The sequence below is a fragment of the Salminus brasiliensis genome, chromosome 6 (genome assembly GCF_030463535.1).
Source record: "Salminus brasiliensis chromosome 6, fSalBra1.hap2, whole genome shotgun sequence".
Taxonomy (NCBI): Eukaryota; Metazoa; Chordata; class Actinopteri; order Characiformes; family Bryconidae; genus Salminus; species Salminus brasiliensis.
The window spans coordinates 41,354,014-41,375,817 of record NC_132883.1 but is presented as its reverse complement, the minus strand read 5'-3'; the positions used below and the strand labels follow the sequence as shown (position 1 = coordinate 41,375,817).

The 21,804-nt window shown below is 42.6% G+C and overlaps 1 protein-coding gene across 2 annotated transcripts in view; it reads left to right on the top strand.

The window, feature by feature from the left end:
* The window catches only part of prkg1l (protein kinase cGMP-dependent 1, like), a 38,715-nt gene that overhangs the window by 13,544 nt on the left and 3,367 nt on the right, over positions 1-21,804 (top strand). Inside the window, exons 6-17 of one of the 2 annotated variants that reach the window (XM_072682433.1) lie at positions 9,470-9,575; positions 10,467-10,530; positions 12,781-12,858; positions 14,603-14,697; positions 16,311-16,376; positions 17,369-17,437; positions 17,584-17,680; positions 18,677-18,816; positions 18,975-19,064; positions 19,214-19,355; positions 20,151-20,314; positions 20,480-20,602. In XM_072682433.1, the coding sequence (XP_072538534.1) occupies positions 9,470-9,575; positions 10,467-10,530; positions 12,781-12,858; positions 14,603-14,697; positions 16,311-16,376; positions 17,369-17,437; positions 17,584-17,680; positions 18,677-18,816; positions 18,975-19,064; positions 19,214-19,355; positions 20,151-20,314; positions 20,480-20,602 (1,234 nt within the window). Of the gene's footprint in view, positions 1-9,469; positions 9,576-10,466; positions 10,531-12,780; positions 12,859-14,602; positions 14,698-16,310; positions 16,377-17,368; positions 17,438-17,580; positions 17,681-18,676; positions 18,817-18,974; positions 19,065-19,213; positions 19,356-20,150; positions 20,315-20,479; positions 20,603-21,804 lie in introns of both variants that reach the window. The other variant, XM_072682431.1, reaches the window with a different exon arrangement.

Genomic DNA, 21,804 nt, shown 5'->3' with positions numbered 1-21,804 from the left:
GCAGTCTCTGATCCACTCGTACCACCAGCGCAACACACACCAACACGCTCACCACCACCAGTCAGTCAGTGTCACTGCAGCAGTGCTGAGAATACTCCACCATTCTGAATGGGATGTGGTGGGGTGGTGATCAGTCAACATCCTGACCTCACTAACGCTCTTGTCGACGAATGCAATCCAAACCTCACAGCAATGCCCCTCCAAAATCTCGTAGACAGCCTTCTTCTTCTTCTTTCCTGGACAGTTAACCCAACAAAACAGGATGAACATTTTTTTTAATACCCTCAACAATGAATGAGCAGGTGTCCCAATACTTTTGTCCATAAAGTATGTCTATATAGAGACTATATTAGGAATCGTAATGTCATAACTAATAATGCTGTGCTTTATGTGTTTTATTCTACACTTTTATCCTGAATGCACAATGAAACACACACACACATATGCACACACACACACACGCAAACCCATTAGAGATGCTGTGTGAGTGCTAGCGCGAAGAGAGTGAAAGCCCACATTGAGCTGCAGATTATTCCCATCAGCGCTGATCTGATGTGGCATGGAGAGATCAATGGAATTTCAAATCAAAGATAAACCAAAGCCTCTACAAGCTTCCACAACATTCCCAACCAATGCACACACACACACACACTCTCACACACACAGACTACCAAACATATCCTCCATCTGCTTTACTCCTCTGCTCGTTCTGCAGCCTTCAGAACACCATCAATCACCAGAAACCTGCAGTACATGCAGAGCGATTATCATTACAAGCAATGTCAAAGTTTCGTATGTTCACAGTCTTTGCTAGCATGGATTCCAGAAGATGTTGGAACCTGGATTCCATTGAGGCTCTGGTCCTTACCTGACATGATAGCATCTCATGATAGCAATTCCTGCAGATCTTTTAGCAACACCTTCATGCTCTAAATCTCCCGTTCCACCACATCCTGAAGATGCTCTGTTGGATTCTATTGAATCTGACGACTAGGAGGAACCATGTGGAACCATGTCCATGAATCCAGTTTGAGAGCCTTTCGCTTTGTGGCATGGTGCTCTTAGAAGCTCTTAGAAGTCAGTTCACAAGTCAGGTGTGGCCATGAAGGGATGCGCATGGTCAGCAGCAATACTCACTCAAACAGGCTGTGGCCTTTAAGCCATGATTGATTGATTGGTGTTGACAGTGCCCAGAAAGCATTCCCCAACCATTACAGCAGTACCCCACCTCCACCAGTCTGGACCATGGATCCATGCTGCTGGCACCAAATTCTGACCCTACCATCTGTAAGCCTCAGAAATACCCCAGATTCATAAGGCCAGGCCATGTTTCTCCAGTCTTCAATGGCCTACTTTGCTGAGCCTGTGCTGAGCCACTGCGACCTAGTGTTCTTGGCTGACAGAAGAGGTGGAACCTGACGTGGTCTTCTGCAGTTGTAGCCCATCTGCCTCAAGGTTGGGCGTTTTCTGCTCACCACAGTTGTACAGAGTGGTTATCTGAGCTACTGTAGCCTTTCTGCCAGCTCCAACCAGTCTGGCCTTTCTCTGTTGACCTCTCTTATTTCCATTTCCGTCTGCAGAACTTCAGAACCACTCATTCCTGCGTTCTGAGTAAAATCCCAGAAGATCAGTGAGCAACTCAAATACTCAGTACTCAAACCACCACTTCTGACACCAACAATCACTCTCAAGCCACTCTCAGAATCACTGGCATCACAGTTTCCCCCCTATTCTGAAGGTTGTATGACTGTATGGCTGTATGGTTGGTCAGGTCTCTGCATTTGTAGGTGTGCAGGGTATTATTGGACTGGTGCACCATTCTCAGCTCATCACAGCACTGAGACTGCCATAGTAGCATGAGCCTCCTGGCCGCCGGTAGCATGAGTTACTAAATTAGCAGATGGAACAGAGGGTAGATGGTGGATAATAATAGGGACCCCAGGTGCTGAACACTGTAGTGCTTTCCCCCATTCAGCTCATCAGGTAATTACTGTATGAAGCTCTTCACCAGCTGACTCACATGCGTTACAGCAGGAAACACACAGACATGTACCATAGTGTGCCTTGGACCAAGACGGTCGGCCGTTTCTCCAAGCACAGTAGGCACCTGATTCAATTTCCTCTTCAGTTTTTAAAAGGTCAAATGTAGTTTAACCACTTAATGCAGAAAGGCTGATTACTCACTAAGGTGTATTACTCAGTAACTACAGGGGCTTCTGTAGAAACTGGTGGGGCTATTACTTGGTTAATAGAAGGCCCACCGGCTGTTTTAGGGCAGTGGTGGCTCAGCGGTTAGAGCTCCAGGCTATTGATGGGCTCGGCAAGCTGCCACGGTTGGGTCCTTGAGCAAGGCTCTTCACCCTCATCATCTGTTTATAGTGACAGTGCCTTAGTCCACTAGACCACTCTGGGCCCCCAGGATTTTTTAATATAAGCTCCCCATGCAAAAAGAATTATCCACCTTATTGTAAGGATGTCTCGTCTTTAACGTCATGTCTTTTAGAGAGCAGTTAAAATTTATTTCTATATATAAATTTTCTATTTCTATATATATATATATATATATATATATATATAAAGTCTCGCTGACTGATCTGGATGGCGAGTGGAAGTTAGCTGAGGTAAGACCATCCCAGTTGTGAGGCAGTTTCATGCCTCTTGTCCTTGGCTCGCCTCCTCCAGGCCTGGAAAGAAAACATTCTGACAGAGCAATGTGTTAATGCTCTTTCTCCTCCTGAGGTGGAAGCCCTGTAGTAAGCTCTGAGTTAGAGTCTCTCTCTCTCTCTCTCTCTCTCTCTCTCCTTTGAGCTGTGGGCACCACCTTGACCTGTTTTCTTGTTTTTCTAATAAGAAGAGACAGAAAGGGGGCGGGAGAGAGATTGAAATAGAGGGTCAATAGTTTCGATAGGCTGAGGAGAAATTGAACAGGGAGCTCAGGGGCCATGGCTTTATTTAGCTTTACCACTATTTTACCCTACTGCAAGTGTGTACTGTACATTGTCTGCAGATCTCTAAAAAACATACACTATAATAATGCATACTACATGCTACATTAAAATAGTATACTTTGATTGCATACTATGTTTTCCTAATTTAATTGCATACTACACCCTGCATAATAGTGCATATCACAAACTTAAAAAGCATACTGCATACTACAAATATATGCATACATCACATTTTAAGTGAATCCTGCATACTGCATACTTAACTACTACTATATGGATACATATTACAAAGCTAAAATGCATACTACATATAGATGCATACTACATACTTTACATGGATACATACTACAAAGCTAAAATGCATACTACATATAGATGCATACTACATACTTTATATGAATACATACTACAAAGCTAAAATGCATACTACATATAGATGCATACTACATACTTTATATGGATACATACTACATAGCTAAAATGCATACTGCATACTACAAATGGATGTATACATCACATTTAAGTAAACACTGCATACTGCATACTTTATCAACATACTACATATAGATGCATACTACATACTTTATATGGATACATACTACATAGCTAAAATGCATTCTACATCATTTATATGGATACATACTACATAGCTAAAATGTATACTGCATACTACAAATGGATGCATACATCACATTTTAAGTGAACCCTGCATACTGCATACTTTACCAACATACTACATATAGATGCATACTATGTATTTTATATGGATACATACTACATAGCTAAAATGCATACTACATACAGATGCATACTACATACTTTATATGGATACATACTACATAGCTAAAATGCATTCTACATATAGATGCATACTACTTACTTTATATGGATATATACTACATAGCTAAAATGCATACTGCATTCTACAAATGGATGCATACATCACATTTTGAGTAAACATTGCATACTGCATACTTTACCAACATACTACATATAAATGCATATAGATACATACAGCACATTTTAAATGCTGCATACTGCATACTTCAAACACATAGTACATATAGATGTATACTAATTGTTACCTACTACATAGCTAAAATGCATATTGCATGCTACTTATAGTTGTATACTACATTACATGCATACTGCATATTTAAGATGCATACTATATTCTAGTTGTAGATGTATACATCTTACATGCTACATACTTAAAATGCACAATACGTGCTTACAACATACTGCATACTAATGCATATTGCATACTTAACATCCATACTACATATAGATGCTACAATTCACAGCATATCTACTGCACATGATGCCACATGTAATGCATACTACATACTGCTAAAATGCAGAATAATGCATAATACTTAAATTGCATACTACTTAATAATGCATGCTATTATTGCTGCCAAATCTGTCTGTTCCTGTCTGCCTCTCGCTCTGTACAGAGTTGGTCTCTGGTCTACTTTCATTGTCTGACGCTTTTATCTTGTAGTCCATCCCCTCTTCCAATTCCCACTCTCTCTCTCTTCCTCTCTCCCTCTCTCTCTTTTCCCCATCCCTATGTCCCTCGCCGAAAAATTTCTCAATCTATTTCCTCAACACCTTCCTCCTCCCCCTCCCTTCTTTCAGCGCTTCTGTACTTGGCTTGAGTGACAGGCTGAAATTGCGTTGCTCTCTCTCTCTATCTCTTTCTCCTTCTCTCTCTTTCTGGTAATGGTGGTGACGAAAGGTCTGGGCGGACGATAAACTTGCTATTTGAGCTTTCTCAGCTGAAAAGATTTCACACTGCTGGCTTTATCACCAGCCAGGTGTTCAACCCCGGGTCTGCTGGCCTCACCTCAGGACCTAATAAGTTCTGTCCGGCTGCGTTTGCGCTCCAGCTCTGCTAATTACAAGCTTCCATGTTAGCTTAGAGATGTAACAGGAGGTTGGTGCTAAACGGACATGCTAATATTTCTCAGGTTACAGATGTGTGTTAGGGGATGATCTCTCAAGCTCACCGTTGCGCCCACTCCTTTTACACAGCGACAGCAGTGGCAAATTATCAGGCTAGAGCCCACTCCTCTAACCTTTAGGCCATAGCTGCCCCCTCTGTTCTGTTGTGCCGGTATTGCCATGTACACACTTCCCGACAGTCAGAGTCACAATCTGTTGTCTTCTAATCGGGAATTGAATTTAGTGGCTGTGGTTTGGACACTGTGGTTGGGTCACAAACTACAAGATCTTTCCCCAGAAGGAACCCGCAACATGTCTGTCTGCCAATGTCCGTAATAACTACACTGTAAAGTCTGATTCTGATTCTGACTAACAAATATCGGGTTGATTCTAAGCGATAAGAGAGGTCAGAAAGCCTCATATAGCCAGTTTATGTCCAGGCATTAACATGCGCTTGTATCTGGATAGTATCTGGATCTATTTTGACTGGATTCTGTTTGCACTGGTCATTGAAATGCGTCCCCAGTGTGATCAGACCAGGTGAGATCAGATTTGACCTTCTCATATAAAAAGCCACACCAGCGCGTTCATCACCTCTGTTTTCCTTCCTGTTTCTCATCAGAACGCTCCTGCTCTGGGAGACTACGAACAGTTTTGAGGAACGGCGGTTCTGTGGGGGTTCTTCTACAACGCGGTGGAACAATAGATGGTTCTGGCAGTCCTGCAACGGCCCATTCAGAAAATGTCATGGAACTAACTGTGTAATAGTGCTCTCATCACTCACCCACATTGGAGAGAGAAGACAAGATCCACAGTAATTATAACAGTATATAACAGTAATTATTATTCGACAGACGTATTTCGGCTTGCCTAAAGGAATCCGATCCCAGAAAAAACACATTCCGTTTACACTTGTATTAAATGTGGACGAGATCCGTCTCTGACCACCTCCGAACGTGGCTTGAGTGATCTGATCATAATCCGATCACAATGTGTCTCAGGAATGTTTGCACCTGGCTTTTTATTCGGGCAAGTGAAATCTAAACGTGATCCGATCACCAAAAACTAATGTTAGTGCCAGGGGTAATCAGACCCACAGAAAACCATTCTTTTTACACTTGTATTACATTTGGATGAGATCCTTCATTGACAACCTCTAAACATCTGATTGTAATCCGATCACAATGTGTCTTATGGATGTTTACAGGAAGGGAAACGAATGTAATGGGTAACGTGCTGGTGTGGCTTTTTACATGGGAATGTATAATCTGATCTCATCTAATCACACTGGGGACGCATTTTAATGACGAGTGTAAACAGAATCCGATCAAAGTAGATCCAGATACAAACACATGTTAATGCCAGGGGTAAACAGACCCGCAGAAAGCTCATTCTGCTTACACTTGTATTAAACATGAACGTGGTTTGAGTGATCCGATCGTAATCCGATCACAATGCGTCTTGGCTTTTCATGCAGACAAGGATACATATCTTGCATTTCTCTGGTATTTTAAATATTGATTTTAGTCAGATCCACTTAAGCTTTTATTGGGGTTATGTACCAATGAGCCTGTTAACACCTGCCATGTATTTTTACTGATCGGACTGAAATCAGTTTTAAAAATAGCGGGAAATACAGAATACGTTTAGAACATTTATCTAATCTAAACATCTCTTTGACGTCCTACTGCTGTACAGAGCAACACTATGGTCGTATTGACGCCTCTAATGTTGAGCAGCAGATGTGTAAACAGAAGGCATTTGGGCTGAAGCTTTTGGAGCTTGAACAGGCTTCTTCCTTAATGAAGTTTGGATTATTAAAAACCGTAAACTGCCATTTGGAAATGTCAGTCCTGCAGCATCTGAGGTTATGGATTGCGTGATGTTCCAGTGGCCCACTGGCCTTCAGAGTGAGTGTAATTACTGGTGAGTAAATGTAAAGACTAGCTGAACACTGAACAGATCCACAGAGAACACAGACAGACCGAGTCTTATGGGGGGAGGAAGGAGAGAGCCGCCGTTATCTCTTCTGCTGGAGTCATTACACTCAATTAATGTGTATCATTATTAATTCAAGAAGAAGTCTGGAGGAGGAGACGGAGGGGATGGAGGTAGTGGGGGAAGGGGGACGAGGAAGAGGAAGAAGACTCTATTCTCAGCTCATCTTTTCCTTCTCGCCTTTTGACAGAAATGGACCTGTGGCGGAAACAGGTCAGCTGCGGGCAGCTGGGCCGTGAGGGGTTCCTCTCCGAGGGCCAGGAGAGCTTCGGGTGTTTGCACTATTACTGAGAGCTGCCTTCACCTGCTCATTCACATCGGATAGCAGTTGTTGATAGACTAAGCCTGGCTGATAGCCATCGATTATTCATGGAGGTTGTTTGTATCTTAGGGTTGGGGAACGAGTTTCCTCTTGGATTAAAGCTTGTTTAGTGCTTCTTTACTTTCTTTGGCCTTATACCTTTAAGGCTTTAGCCAAGCGATTGACGCTTGTTTATTGTTGTAGTGCAAGACTATACAGTTTAATTGACAAGTGTCTTTAATATTTACTAGAGAACCCTTTAGCTGTTATGACCTGCTGCAAACGTGACGCATAGTTAAACACCAGCTTCTGGCGGTGTTCCTATTTTTTTGTCCATTCCTCAAGAGCAGTGACCTCCAGTTCATTGATATCCTTTGGGTTTGCTGCTGCAACCGCCTTCTTCAAATCCCATCAAAGACTTTCTGTGGGGTTCAAGTCAGGCCACTTTGACAGCCACTCCAGAATCCTCCAGGACTTCTTCTGAAACCAGGTGGATCCTTGATGGATATGCTTGGAATCATCACAAAGTGTTGGCCCTATCATCAGAGGCTCCTAGGCAGTAGGCACTGCAGCCACGCCCACTGGAAAATAAATGGGAAACGGCTATTGTGTGACTGACCATACAAATAGATTCAGCAGGAATTTAGAGCTATGCTTTTATCGACTGACCAAAGCTCAAGAAAAGAGAAACGAAAGGATTGCTACAATCCGCAGAAGAGTTTAGCAACATGCTAAGTTCAGTTTAAATGGTAAGCCAGCAAACCTGGATAAACCAGACTCCTAAATGAGCCTGAAAACAGTGGAAAACACTCCTAAGACCATTCACTCAACTTTATAAGGCTTTATCTTCTAAACCGGTGTGATTTGAGCTGGACGTTCCTGGCTACATATCTCTGTCCATGGATCATGGGTTCTTTAGTAATTTGGATGGACCACTGTCGAGTCCAGCTGCCTTTAACATGTGCAGATAATAGTGTATTTTATTCCGGGCTTGGCCTTTTTTCCCTAATAAACGCAGCCGTGTCTAGGGTTAGGCCTTACTCGTTTTTGGTGGGTCATCAGTTGTGATGCTTGCCAGTATGGGAGCTGCTAGCTAATGTAACAGATGTAACAGAACTGGCAGCTGTTGAATAATGTTGTGTTAGCAGCAGTTTGAAAAGCTGGAGCGTGACAGGGAGGAAGGATGTGCTAACCATCTAGCACTGCTGCCATCATGAAGGTGGGAATTGGAGTGGTTCTTAGATGTCACTGATCCAAAGAAGTCCAGCTCTTCTGAAGTAATACTGTGGTACAGTGGTAAAGTGTACACTCTACGCGAAAAGGATTCTGTGTAGTACTGAGAAAGGGTTCTTTGACCCTTTGGAGGTGTGTAGATCTATTCATAAAAGGTTAAGTTATTAAAAACCATCAACCAAGACGTTTTTCTTCTATCCGCAGAACAATTGAACCAGACTAAGGTTTAAATGGTTCTTTGAGTTGTCTGGATAGAACCATTGCCTTCAGTGAAGAACCTTTGAGGAGCTCTTTATAAAGGAAAGTAGCTTTGCAGGATCTGATATGTAGCTGGAAGAAATTTGAAATCTCTGTGTTGGGTTCAGCAGATGAAGAGAAAGAGTGGGGCACCTCAATCCCAATTCTGGATCTCTGGATAAAAAGAAGCCCCCAGTTCCCCCAGGAATAGTGAAGTGATATTATCGGATTATCATGACATTAATGCAGTTATTAACCAAGCATTAGACTGACAAATGACTTCTTGAAGGCAATGGTCAAAAGCCCATCCGCACCAAGAGCCCTTTGAGCTTCAAGTACGGCTCGGCTCGACCTGCCATCCCTTAAAATCCACGGAAGACGAGCGTCCAGACTTTTTTCTGTCCTGCACCAAAGTGGTGGAACGATCTTCCCCTGGGTGTCCAAATGGCAGAGTCCAACGCTCGCTGTCTTCAAACCCAGACTGAAGACCCTCCTCTTCTGAGAGTACTTGGGTGAATAGTAGAGTGGTCTCCTTACTGAGTCCAAACTTAGAGTATCTTTGAATTATTAGTCTATTCAAACTAGCTGAGGTTTTTCTTGGGTAAATAGCAAAGCACTTTTGTAAGTCGCTCTGGAGAAGAGTGTCTGCTAAATGCCTTAAATGTAAATGATGCCTGGAGAGTATCTATTGGTAGTGTTATTCCATATGTGGAAAATGTCTGAGAAAATGTAACTCCTAACACTATCATTTATCATCATCTCTCTCTCTCTCTCTCTCTCTCTCTCTCTCTTTCTCTTTCTCCAGCCCTGACGAGCAGTAAATTGTGGGTGATGGAGCGTCAGATGTTTCAGAGAATCATGCAGAGGAGTAGCCTTCTCGGAATCACCCAGAATCTGGATGTTCTCCGCAGGTTATAACCATGGCTACCATTCCTATAGAAACGTGCACAATGCTAGGCCTTGGAACAACCCATTCATGGAGAAACGTAAAAGATTTCCCACTGAAAATCTATTCCCACTGGGGTGATTTTCCACTACAGCTCTACAGACCAGCCAGAACCTAATGTTCCACACCTACGTCTGATTTAATTCAATTCAATTAAATTCAATTCAGTTCAAATTTATTTAATTAGGATTTTCACAAGGAATGTTGTAACACAGCAGCTTCTGGTTCCGATCTTGCTGTTGAAATCTGATAAATATCCGATACCCGGCAATGTGACTCCAGATCGAAATTCTTGCATCCTTTGCATCAAGCCAACTCAACACGTGCTGAGGAGAAGTGAAACTGGACGACAGACAGCAGTGAAGAAGGTGTCCAGTGGAGGGATAGCGTGATAGAAGACCTCATGAATATTTGGGGTGTTCAAATGTCTAAAGAAATGGCCACAAGAGGGCGCTGGTGAGGGTGAGGTTTAAGGAGAGGAGTTTTAAAAATCTCAAACGCATTCTCTGTGATAAGACCAGCTGTCAACCACTGGAACGTCTTGATAGCTCCTGTGATGCTGGAGAAGATGAAACCGAAACTTCGTGAAACTTTGCTCGTCAGTTTAGGAGCATGAACTTTTCAGACGAATGACATTGACATGATATTGGTCACATTCAAAAGAGGCTGAGAACATCCTAAAAAAAATTTATTTGGTGAGAAAACTGGATTTGGGTCACTTTACCTGGCGTGCGGACGTAACCTTAGATACGGCCAGAGCAACATTATGCAGTGGGACCAATGAGGTCACCGAACCAGCAGAGGCATCTTCTCAAAACGAGCCACACTCATTTGTTTTCTTCCTATCTTTCTTCAGTGTGCCGGTGTTCTGCGCCCTTCCTGAGGACATCCTCATTAAAGTCTCGGATGCTCTGGAGGAGGTAAGGGATGTGGCAGTGTATCGATGTATCCGTGCTTTGGAGACACAGGCTAAGAGATATTACAACAGTTGTCCTTTGGGAGATGTTGAGCATGTCCATAAATGAGAAATGGACAAAATATTGGGACACCTGTTCATCCATTGTTTCGTTTACAGCCAAGAGTATTAAAGAAGTCAAGAGTTGATCCTGCTTTTGTTGAAGTAACTGTCTCTACTGTCCAGGGAAGAAGGCTGTCTACTAGATGTTCTACTAGACTGCTATGAGGATTTGATTGCATTTAGCAACAAGAGTGTTAGCGAGGGCGTTGGTTATTTCACCACCCCACCTCATCCCCAACTCCGCAACTCATCCCAAACGTATTGGATGGAGCACCAACCATCATTCCAGTCGAAATGCCAATAGACTCATGTCTACAGGGACTAGACAAACTGTGTGTGTGTATTTACACATTTGTGTCAGCAATGGGTTCAGCTTAAAGTAACTGAGGGCCTTCATTAGAAGGGGTGTCCATAAACTTTAAACAGCTGATTAGATCCCTCTGGACCTTCAAGGCCTAATTCTTTGTATTTGGACACACGTTTGGACATGTCTGAGTGGTGTTGCAGAGTGGTTGCTAAGTCGTTACTAGGTGATTGCTATGGTGTTGCTAAGTGGTTGTTATGGTGTTGCTAAATGGGTTGCTCTGGTATCCCACATGGATGCTATTTCTGTTGCTATGGTGTTGTTAAGTGATTGCTATGGTATCCCAGGTGGTTGTCATAAAGTTGCTGAGTGGTTGCTATGGTATCCAAGTTAGTTGCTTTGGTGTTCCTACGTGGTTGATCTGGTATCCCAGGTATTTGGACACATGTTTGGACATGTCTGAGATCAGACTTTTGGATTATGAGATTTCTTGGAGTAAGGGTCTCAATCGTGATTCAGGTTTTATGAGCTGCAGGAGCTCATTCTGAACCAGCACACGTCCTGCCTGGTGCTCGATTCAGTGTTGACTCTCTGGTATGATTAGGGACAGAGCAGGGCTTTGCTGAGGATCTGCTGATGTCAAACTGCACCAGAGGAATGTGTGTATTAATCAGCCTGAAGTTCTTGTGCCTGGTCATGTTAAGATGATTCCTACTATTTAAAATGGTACGGTGGGGTTTCATTCACCCACCTGATCCCTAACACTCCTGTCTCTGTCAGATAAATTAACCGCATGTGTCTCTGGATGGGAGCATCTGCTAAATGTCAAAGACTGAAATGTAAAAGACTGAGTTCTAATTCACCTTTTTCGTTAAACAGAAATGTGAATATTTTGCTGCCTCTAAAACGGCTTCTGATCTTTGATTACATCACCGTGTTTCAGCAGACTGAGACAAATGATATTAACCAACTAGAAAGAGCCTTTCCTGAGAAGGGTTGCATAGCTAAATTGTTGTTGCTATTGTATTCCATGGATTTTTTATGGTGTTGCTAGTTTGCTGGCTACTGTGGCATTCCATGTGGTTGCTATGGTGTTTGCTAGATGGTTGCGAGGTGGTTGCTATGGTATCCTAAGTGGTTGCTATAGTGTTGCGAAGTGGTTGCTATGGTGTTGAGAAGTGGTTGCTATGGCTTTGCAAGTGGTTTCTATAGTGTTACAAAATGATTGCTATTGTATCCCAGGTGGTTGTTATGGGGTTGCGGAGTGGTTGCAAGGTGGTTGCTATGGTGTTGCTAAGTGGTTGCTTTGAGGTTGCTAAGTGGTTACTAGGTGGCTGCTATCATGCTGCTAAGTGGTTGCTAAAGTGTTGCGAAATGATTGCCACTGTATCCCAGGTTGTTGCTGTGGTGTTGCAGAGTGGTTGCTAAGTCGTTACTAGGTGGTTGCTATGGTGTTGCTAAGTGGTTGCTATGGTGTTGCTAAATGGGTTGCTCTGGTATCCCACATGGGTGCTATTTTTGTTGCTATGGTGTTGTTAAGTGATTGCTATGGTATCCCAGGTGGTTGTCATAAAGTTGCTGAGTGGTTGCTATGGTATCCAAGTTAGTTGCTTTGGTGTTTCTACGTGGTTGATCTGGTATCCCAGGTGGCTGCTGTGGGATATGGGGTATTCTAGATGGGTGCTATTGTAGTAATTTAGGCAGTTACCACAATGTTGCGTAGTGGTTTCTAGGCAGTTGCTAAGGTGATTGCTAGGTGATTGCTTCTTATATCTGGCAGTAACTGTGACCTGATGTGATGTATTGCTTTGTCTGTGATACACACACACACACACACTTTTCTGTCAGTTTCATTACAGCGAGGGGGACTACATCATTCGTCACGGCTGCCCAGGAGACGCCCTCTTCATCGTGAGCCGCGGCCAGGTGAGAAACAGACTGACCTTCAACACTGTCAGATGTTCGAATGCACCGTTACCTGTCTAAGCGTTGGCCCTACCATCAGGAGATTGGCAGCTCAGGTCATCCTCGCTCTATCTGAGTGGGTAGGATGGCTCTCCCTTTCCCCAAACTAGCCATGCTAGCCAGCGTGGCTTGGCCTTGTCCAGATATCATCCTGACACTCAAGACACACAAAGTGACCAGGTGTAAACGGGGTCACTGCGACCAAACATGAATATTATTCCTACAAAAATAACAGATCAGATCGTGGGCCTCCAAGCAATCTGGATTAGACTTGTGGTTTCAGTAAAACATGGACAGTATCGCTAACAGCAGCAGGATCAGCTGTCTTGCCTGAATTTAATAGGTTCATTGGGGACCAAATTGACGGCTGTGCTTTTTTCCTGCAGGCTTTCAGCATGCAGCCTTATTTGCCTAACTATAGGAAGGCAATGGATCTAGATTTGCATGAGAAAGTGCATTATGGTGGCAACCTGAGACTCATAAATTGACTTAAGAATAACTCATAAATTCAGGCATATTTCCATATTTCTCTCTCACTCATAGATGAGGCCTGTAGATAGGAGGAGCAGTGCTGATATTAAGGGGAAATTGCAGCATTACATTTGGCCAGGTAGGAGAAAAAGTGTGACAGTGTAGGATTCATCATCCCGCCGTTTTTTGACCTGGCTTAAACTATGAGGGACTGTTAAGTAGGAGGACATTAATATTCTGTGTGGTGTTGGGTATTTAACAACTGCTCAGAATATTAAGCAGGGCAGTTCAGTAGGTTATACTTCACTTTGGTTTAGGACCAGGGTGCAGCGGCCATCACGGTATGCCTACGGTTCCGTACGTGTGCTATGTGGGAATGTGCTATTAGGGTAAATATGGTAATTTCACAACCTGGAAGCCTTAAGCTGTAATCTGCTGGTATTTGTGTGGTATTGTGGGAACTGTAATGGATTTATATGGGTATTGCGTATCGCTATTGAGGTGACTGTAGTCTTGTCTAACTGCACACAATTCCAGGTTATAAGATCTAGCCACACGTTTCTATGATATTTAATTCAGGGGACAGTGAGGGCCAGTCCTAAAGTTTTAGCTTGTCACTCCTTGGGCAATCTATGGTGGATTTGTAGGCATATTGTAGGCATATCATTGTCCTGTGGTAGGAGCCTCCATCCTTTCAGCTTCAGGTTTGACATTTGCATCCAGGATTTGCAGGTATTTTGTGGAATCCATGCTTCCCTCCACCTGAGCAGTATTGACAATACAATGCCACTGGCAGCAACACAACCCCAGGATAGATCCACCCACTGCTTCACAGTTGGTAGGGTGTGCTTTTCATAAAATGCAGTTCTCTTTTTTACCAGTCCATGGCACTTGTTAGCTACATCTGGCTTCTCTACGCTTTGTGGCACCACCACCAGCATATAAGCAGTTCTCTCTGTATAAAACATCTATAAAACCCTAATGTATTTATTTAATCCTACATTCGCTACATTAAGTGAATCAGGTGAGCTGCTGGTGGAACTAAATGAATCCACACTGTCTGGAGTCTGGAGCCCACAGAGATGTCTGCAACTAAGCCTGTGTTCTTCTAACTGTCTTCACATCAATAATAATACTCTTTAATGTATTTATTATATTTATTATGTCCCTGACTGGTGCGCAGCAATGTATGCTCAGAAGGTATGTTCTGAATGCTATCATGAACCTCCATCAGGTGAGGGTGTTGGAGAGGCGCTCGATCAGTGAGGAGAGTGTGTGCGTGTCCATCCTGTCCAGAGGAGACTGCTTTGGCGAGAGAGCTCTGAAAGGGTAAGAAATCATTGCAGACAGCAGAGGGCGCCACCAGCCTCTTCTTCTAACCTGCATGTAACATTCTGACCTGCCACTAATAGCATTAGCATCTGACCCAGCCAGTCATGGACTTCTGAAGTTGATTAGCTGGAGCAGGTGTGGCTGAATGTGGTTGGAACTGGATTCAACAGGAAAGTAGATCTCCAGGACCGGGATTGGTGACCACTGACCTACACCACTTGCTCTTGCACCACACAGAGTTTTCCTGCGTATCCTTAAAGCCATGGGATCGTTATTTCCAAAACGAATGCTATAAAGCAAGAGTAGTGACACTGTGATCAAGCCTGCTGTACCTTCAGGATCCTCCAGGATCTTCTAAATGTTCAGAGAAGGCCCAACGAGTTCTTGGAATTAGACGTACATGTCTTTTTAGTTCATTTATCTTCAGTAAGATATTTTTTTATGCAGTAATAAAATTCATGTGTATCTACAAGTCTTACAGAACTGGTTTAACTTCAGATTTTTATAAATTTGACACATCAGACACGCCGTAATTTGGAGATACCGTCAAAATTTTTACCGTTATCCCACCCTCACCTAGATTAGACTCTAGGACCTCATTTAGCTAACCTGCCCCAAATGTCCTGCTCGATCGGCTACATTTACAGTAAAAGGAAAATGATCTAAGGATCCAGATTGATCAGACTCGTAAGGAGTAGATGGATGGATGGATGGATGGATGGATTGTCTAGATGTAAAGATTGGTTTCAGACAGTGGTTCATTTAGTGTTGTGTTTGAACCCCCGGCCACTAGAGAGCAGTGTTGTACTCTTCAGAGCACACTGTTCTGTTAAGTTTACCTAAAATTTGATATTAAAAAATCGTAATAGTCATAATTAGCTTACAGTATTGCAATATTTCCCAGCATATTGAATCATAAGTACTGTGATAGGTACAGTACTGCCAGGTTCCTGTCAATCCTCTCTCTGCTGTGAGGACCCGGATTGTTTTCCCTGTTTTTCTGCAGCGTTCTGATGCTGTCTCTGCAGAACTGAGGGTTTCTGAGTGTCTGTGTGTGTGTGTGTGTGTGTGCTGTGCCTTATCCTGAACACAATACCCTCCAAATCACAGGCAATCAGTGGCACAGAAGGGGCCACTCATTCCGCTACCTCAAATCAAGTGTCTGCTGAGTTCCTGCTGTTACAGGAAAGCCACCGCAGGCTTGTACCTGCAGGCGACTGAGCAGCGAGAGCCAGGGAAAGAGCGACAATTAGGGACTCCCGAATGGTGCAGCTGTCTTCAAAACATTGGAGATTACCAGTTCAATTTCTGGTAATCCTAAAGGCTCAGCGCCCCTCCCTCTGTCCCCCCCCATCGCTCAGCGTGATGCTAGCCAGTGTGGGTGTCTGTCAGTCGTCGTAACAGCTAACGTTAGCTGACGTAACGGAACTGGCGGTTATTGTTCTCCTGCAAGCGCATTCAGCTGTCCAGTGACATTACTGGGGTGAAAACTGGGGTTAAAATTAAAAAGTGCGGTAAAATATGGAAAATATGGGATTTTAAGCTGAAAAGCTGTTGCTCTAGTTGAGGTTGAATTAAAGGCTAAACTGTGACCTGCTTTGTGTTTGCAGAGAAGTAGTGAGATCTCTGAGTGTCGTCGCTGCAGGGGACGTCACATGTCTGGTCATAGACAGAGAGTAAGTAGTTCTGATCAAATAACCCAATTATAATGCACACAATTATATATATATATATATATATATATATATATATATATATATATATATATATATATATATATATGTTCACTTCATTTTGCCACGCCAACTTTCTTCCAACGTATAACAAGTGAATGCAGTCTAAAGTACGCTCATGCTGTGGACACTGAAGTGGCTAGCTGTGCTAACCCAAGATTCAAACAGGCCTAGCCCTGGCCCTGGAGGCACACTGCTCTGCACATTTCAGTGGATTCCCTGCTTTAACACACGCCTTGCAACCATCAAAGAGCTTGTTAATGAGCTTGTTAATGAATCAGGCCTGTCTGGAGCAAGGAAATCACTAACATGTGCAGGGTAAGGTGCCTCCTGGGCCTTCAAATAATGATGGCTTTCCAACACCGTGTTGTGGGCTAGCTTCCACATCCAGAGAAGAAGAAGACCTGCGTCTGTAGTTGAAGGTGCTACATTTAAAACATCCACCCAAACGTCTGTACGTCTCTATGTTTATCGTCTATCGGCAATTAATCACATGGACAATTTCACCTAATGGAACAGTCAGGAGAAATGACATGTCAGGGGGGATAGGATGTAGATAACTGTTGCTAATATTTGTTAGCAAGCTAACACACGCTAAAGGAACTAGCTAGATAGCGGATAGCAAGTGGATAGCGGATAGCTAGCTTTACCAGTTGGTATCAGCTGTATACGCCAGCATAGCAACAACAATATTATATCGTTGAAATTGCTATGTGATTTAAATGTATTAAATAAAGTTAAATAGCAACGCTTTATCCAGATAAAAACTTCTCAGTAATGACCAGTAAATTTCTTTTGATAAATTGTAATCTGCATATAAGTATGATAGCCGCGTGAAGATGCATTATTATACAACTCATCAGTAGCATGCATGCTGCCGAATTACTCAATGTGTTCTTTTTTGTTTAGTCATTCAAACAATTGCATGCTTTCAGGTCTCTGATGAGGTTTATAGGAGAGCTGGAAGACACTAGGGAGAATGGGACCAATGAACCAAAAGCCAGGTATGCATTTACTACATGCCCTATATTCCCCCATAGTACCATAGTACCAAAACAAAAGACAGGCATTAGGACTATCAGTAAGAACATGCTGCGTTTCTCACATTGAGCTGAATTTGAATTTGGAACTGGTCTGTTGAAATCAGCAGGGCAGAGGAGGGAGTGGCTGAACTGTGTGACGTGTCGTCCAGTGATGTCCAGGTGCTGTGTAACGTGGGAGAGGGAAGATACGGCGTCACACAGCTGGTAAGCTTGTGGTTAGGCCATAGTGTACACTGATGTAGCGTTGCTGTCCTACAAAAATCAACAGCAAAAATCACATGAAATATATATATATATATATATGCAGAAATACAGAAAACTATGATCACTTCTTAGCAGCACCACATCAATATACAGTACTGTGTAGAAGGGTTAGGCTCACAGCAGTAGGCTCTCTCAATCCTAAAGGATTTCCTTCAGCAATAAGAGAGGATTTACTGTAGAAACTCCAGATCCCAGTAGAACAGGTGCAGGTAAACATAAATACATTAAAAGCAAAACTTTCTTCTTCTGAAGAAAGTAGTTGAGCTTTAGAGAAGTGGTAATAAACACAGTGCTGTAAAAACAGTACTTTTTGCATTAATGTGTATTAATATACTAATATATACTAATATAAAGAGAGTGTTTTGGCCCCTTTGCCCTCTATGCCCCCCGGGTGCTGCTATGATGGCTACCCACTATCTGTATATATGCATATATATATATATATATATATATATATATATACACACACACACCAATCAGCAATAACATTAATACCACCATGACCATTGAAAAACTCTGATTATCTTCATCTAGACTGGCATCTGTCAAGGGATGGATACATTTGTCAACCAGTGAACAGGCAGTTCTTGAGGTAATAGGCAAGCCGAGCTCAGCAGTTTGACAACAACCAAACTGCGATGGCATCAGACAGATCTTGTGAGGTGTTACCTAAATGCAGTGGTCAGTACCTACCAAAAGTGCTTTGAGAAAGGACGACTGGTAAACCGGTGACAGTGACAGGGTCAAGGGCACCTAAGGCTCATTGATGCAATCCATGGAGGCCCCACCTCACAACATCCAGGACTTAAAGGATCTACTGCTGATCTATTGTTATGGCTGATCGTTATGTGTTTGCGTATATATATATATATATATATATATATATATATATATATATATATATATGTATATGTTAAAAGCTACCTCTCCACTCAGGTGCATCTAAAGAATGACGGCAGCCGTGTGTTTGCTCTGAAGATCGTCAGAAAGCATGCTGTTGTGAGCCCAGGTCACAGAGAACGAATCCTCCAAGAAAAACAAATCATGATGGACATCCACTGTCCATTCATAGTCAGGTCAGCACTCATGCCGTGTAATGACCTGTAATAAAGAGGGCTCTCTGCCCATCATCTCTTAACAAGATGGTCTGCAAGAACGCTAATGGTGCTGTAATTGTAATTAGACTGTTAGAATGACTGGGTTTGAGAACATGGGCTTGTGTCTCTTGTCTCAGGCTGTACCAAACTTTTAAAGATGCTAAATGCCTCTACATGCTGATGGAGGCCTGCTTAGGTGGAGATCTATGGACCTTGCTGAAAGAGAGGTAACTGTGATCCTAACTCCTGGTTATGTTCACTATGTTCATTTGAAGCTTGTGGAAGATCTTCTCTGTCTGAGTGGAAGCTTGTAACAGACATTAGCATGTATTTTACACTGTATGTCCAAATGTTTGAGAATCTGCCATTCCTTTAGGGGTCCATTTGATGAGCATGCGGTTCGATTCTACACAGCGTGTGTGCTGGAGGCCCTGAACTTCCTCCACAGCCGAGGCGTCCTCCACAGAGATCTCAAACCAGAGAGTGTGCTGCTGGACCAGAAAGGATACGCCAAGCTGGTGCAGTGTCCAGCTTCAAACATTTATTTGCCGATCCATAAACTGTTCCAGTCTAAAGTTCATGATCTTACAGACAGCTCTGACTGATCTAAAGGGCTACTCTTAAGTGCTTGACCTTCTCTTTCTGAGGCAAGCACAAGTAATGAAGCTGACATCTGTGTTTGAATCCCGTTCCAAAACAAGCTATTTAGCTGGTCTCTCTCTCTCTCTCTCTCTCTCTCTCTCATCTCTTTTGCAGGTCTTTTTCTCTTCTGTTTTGCTGGCATCTCTCTCTTTCTCATCTGTCTTTTGCTGGTCTCTCTCTCTCTCTCTCTCTCTCTCTCTCTCTCGTCTGTATTTTGCTGGTCTCTCTTTCTTGTTTGTCTTTTTTTGCCAGTTTCTCTCTCGTCTGTCATTTGCCAGTCTCTCTTTCTTGTTTGTCTTTTTTGCTGGTCTCTCTCTCTCGTGTCTGTATTTTGCCGGTCTTTATTTCTTGTTAGTCTCTTTTGCCAGTCTCTCTTTCTTGTTTGTCTCTTTTGCTGGTCTCTCTCTCTCTCTCTCTCTCTCTCGTGTCTGTATTTTGCCGGTCTCTATTTCTTGTTAGTCTCTTTTGCCGTTCTCTCTTTCTTGTCTGTCTTTTTTGCTTGTCTCTCTCTCTATTTGTCTGTCTTGTTGGACAGATAGTAGTATAAACAGTAGAAAGATAACAGTAGCTTTATTGGCATGACTTTAATCAGTACAATCCGGCCAAAGCAATCTCTCTCTCTCTCTCTCTCTCTCTCTCTCTCTCTCTCTCTCTCTCTCTCTCTCTCTCAGGCAGGGTTTGCCTCGGCTAAGAAGCTAGGCTCTCTGCAGAGGGCCTGGTCGTTCTGTGGGTCAGTGGGTCATCAAGCCCCAGAGGTCATCCTGCACAGAGGTCACAGCGTCCCAGCGGATTTTTGGGCTTTAGGAGTGTTTGTGTACGAGTTACTCAGCGGCAGGTGAGATTTACTATCTAGTTGCGTAATCTCTCCATCGATCCCCTGCCCCCAGAAGTCACAGAGACCAGCATGTCATATCATTTCCCTTGTAGCTCACTGTGGAACCTGCTAAACAGTAAATTAACCTCAATTAATGCGACACATGTCCATCCCATCCCCTTCCAGTTCTCCATTCTCAGGCTCGGATCAGTTAAAAGTCTTTGCAGCCATTTTGAAGGGAATTGATGCTGTAGAGTTCCCAAGCACCATCAGCAAGACTGCGACAGACTTCATCAAGAGGCTCTGCAGGTAAAAAACATATCACAGAGTGGCCTTTACATCTGTAGAACTGGACAACTAACCATATTGTATTATTTTTACACAATGGGTAGGAAACCCATAGACATTCACCTAGAGTGTGATATTTGCCTAGTACATAGCCTTCTAATACATCACCATATTACAATATCATGACCACCACTAGTTTGCCGTGAACTCTACTTCTCATGTAGGAGCACTTTGTACTGATGAAGGACTAGAGGATGACCAATGATGATTGTTAAAAAAAGCACTAGCAACATTGTAAGGGCCTAAGACCAGCATTTCTGTTTTCCTTTCATTCAAATTAAGGAAACTGCTGGACATCCATTTCTTAACAGCTACAATACGTTCAGTAGATCTTATTAAAATCTTATTAAAATCATTTCACAAGACATGCTGAGTATCATCAGCATAAAAATGATTAGGTATAATAAAATGACAAATTAGATTTCCTAAAGGAAGCATGCATAAGGGAAACAAAATAGACCTAAGGATGGATCCTTGAGGAACTCCTCAGTATATATCAGCACGTCGGGACATCCTATCACCAACTGAAACTTAAAAACTTTGTATGATGAAAACCATAACGATATTCCAACACATTGACGCAGACAAGTTGTTTAACTCTTACGAAATCTTACCAAAGCCTGCTAAACTACCCAACCTAACTAAGACGTCTGTTGTTTTTATTAGGTGTACGGTAGCACATTTAGCGCTCTCTTACATTTAGTGAACATTTTTTTCTGCGTTTTCTGATCCACCTTAAATTAAAAAGCGCAGCAGTTACATAAAGGATGCCTTTATCAAGCCATTTTTGTAGATATTTCATAGAGAATTTGCTTATAGTAATCCAAGTAAATAAGCATGAGTACACATTATACTTGTAAATACTTCTGAATAAAATATTATAAGGAGACAAGCTGTACTTGTAAATGATAGACCAATGGATTAAAACTGTCTGGAAACAGTAAGTCTTTATGCAGCTGTTGGGATTATTCAATATTAAATCATTTGGTGTACAAACTCACTTCAGTATCAATGTCAGCACTTTTACTCTTAACAAATCAACTTTTTGTGGTTGTTAATAGCTTTTATATAAAAAAGCTTATCTGTATTAGAAATTATTCACAACAGGTAGAAACAACACCTGAGATTCCCTTAAATACCAAGGTCCTTATTGGCAACCTTTA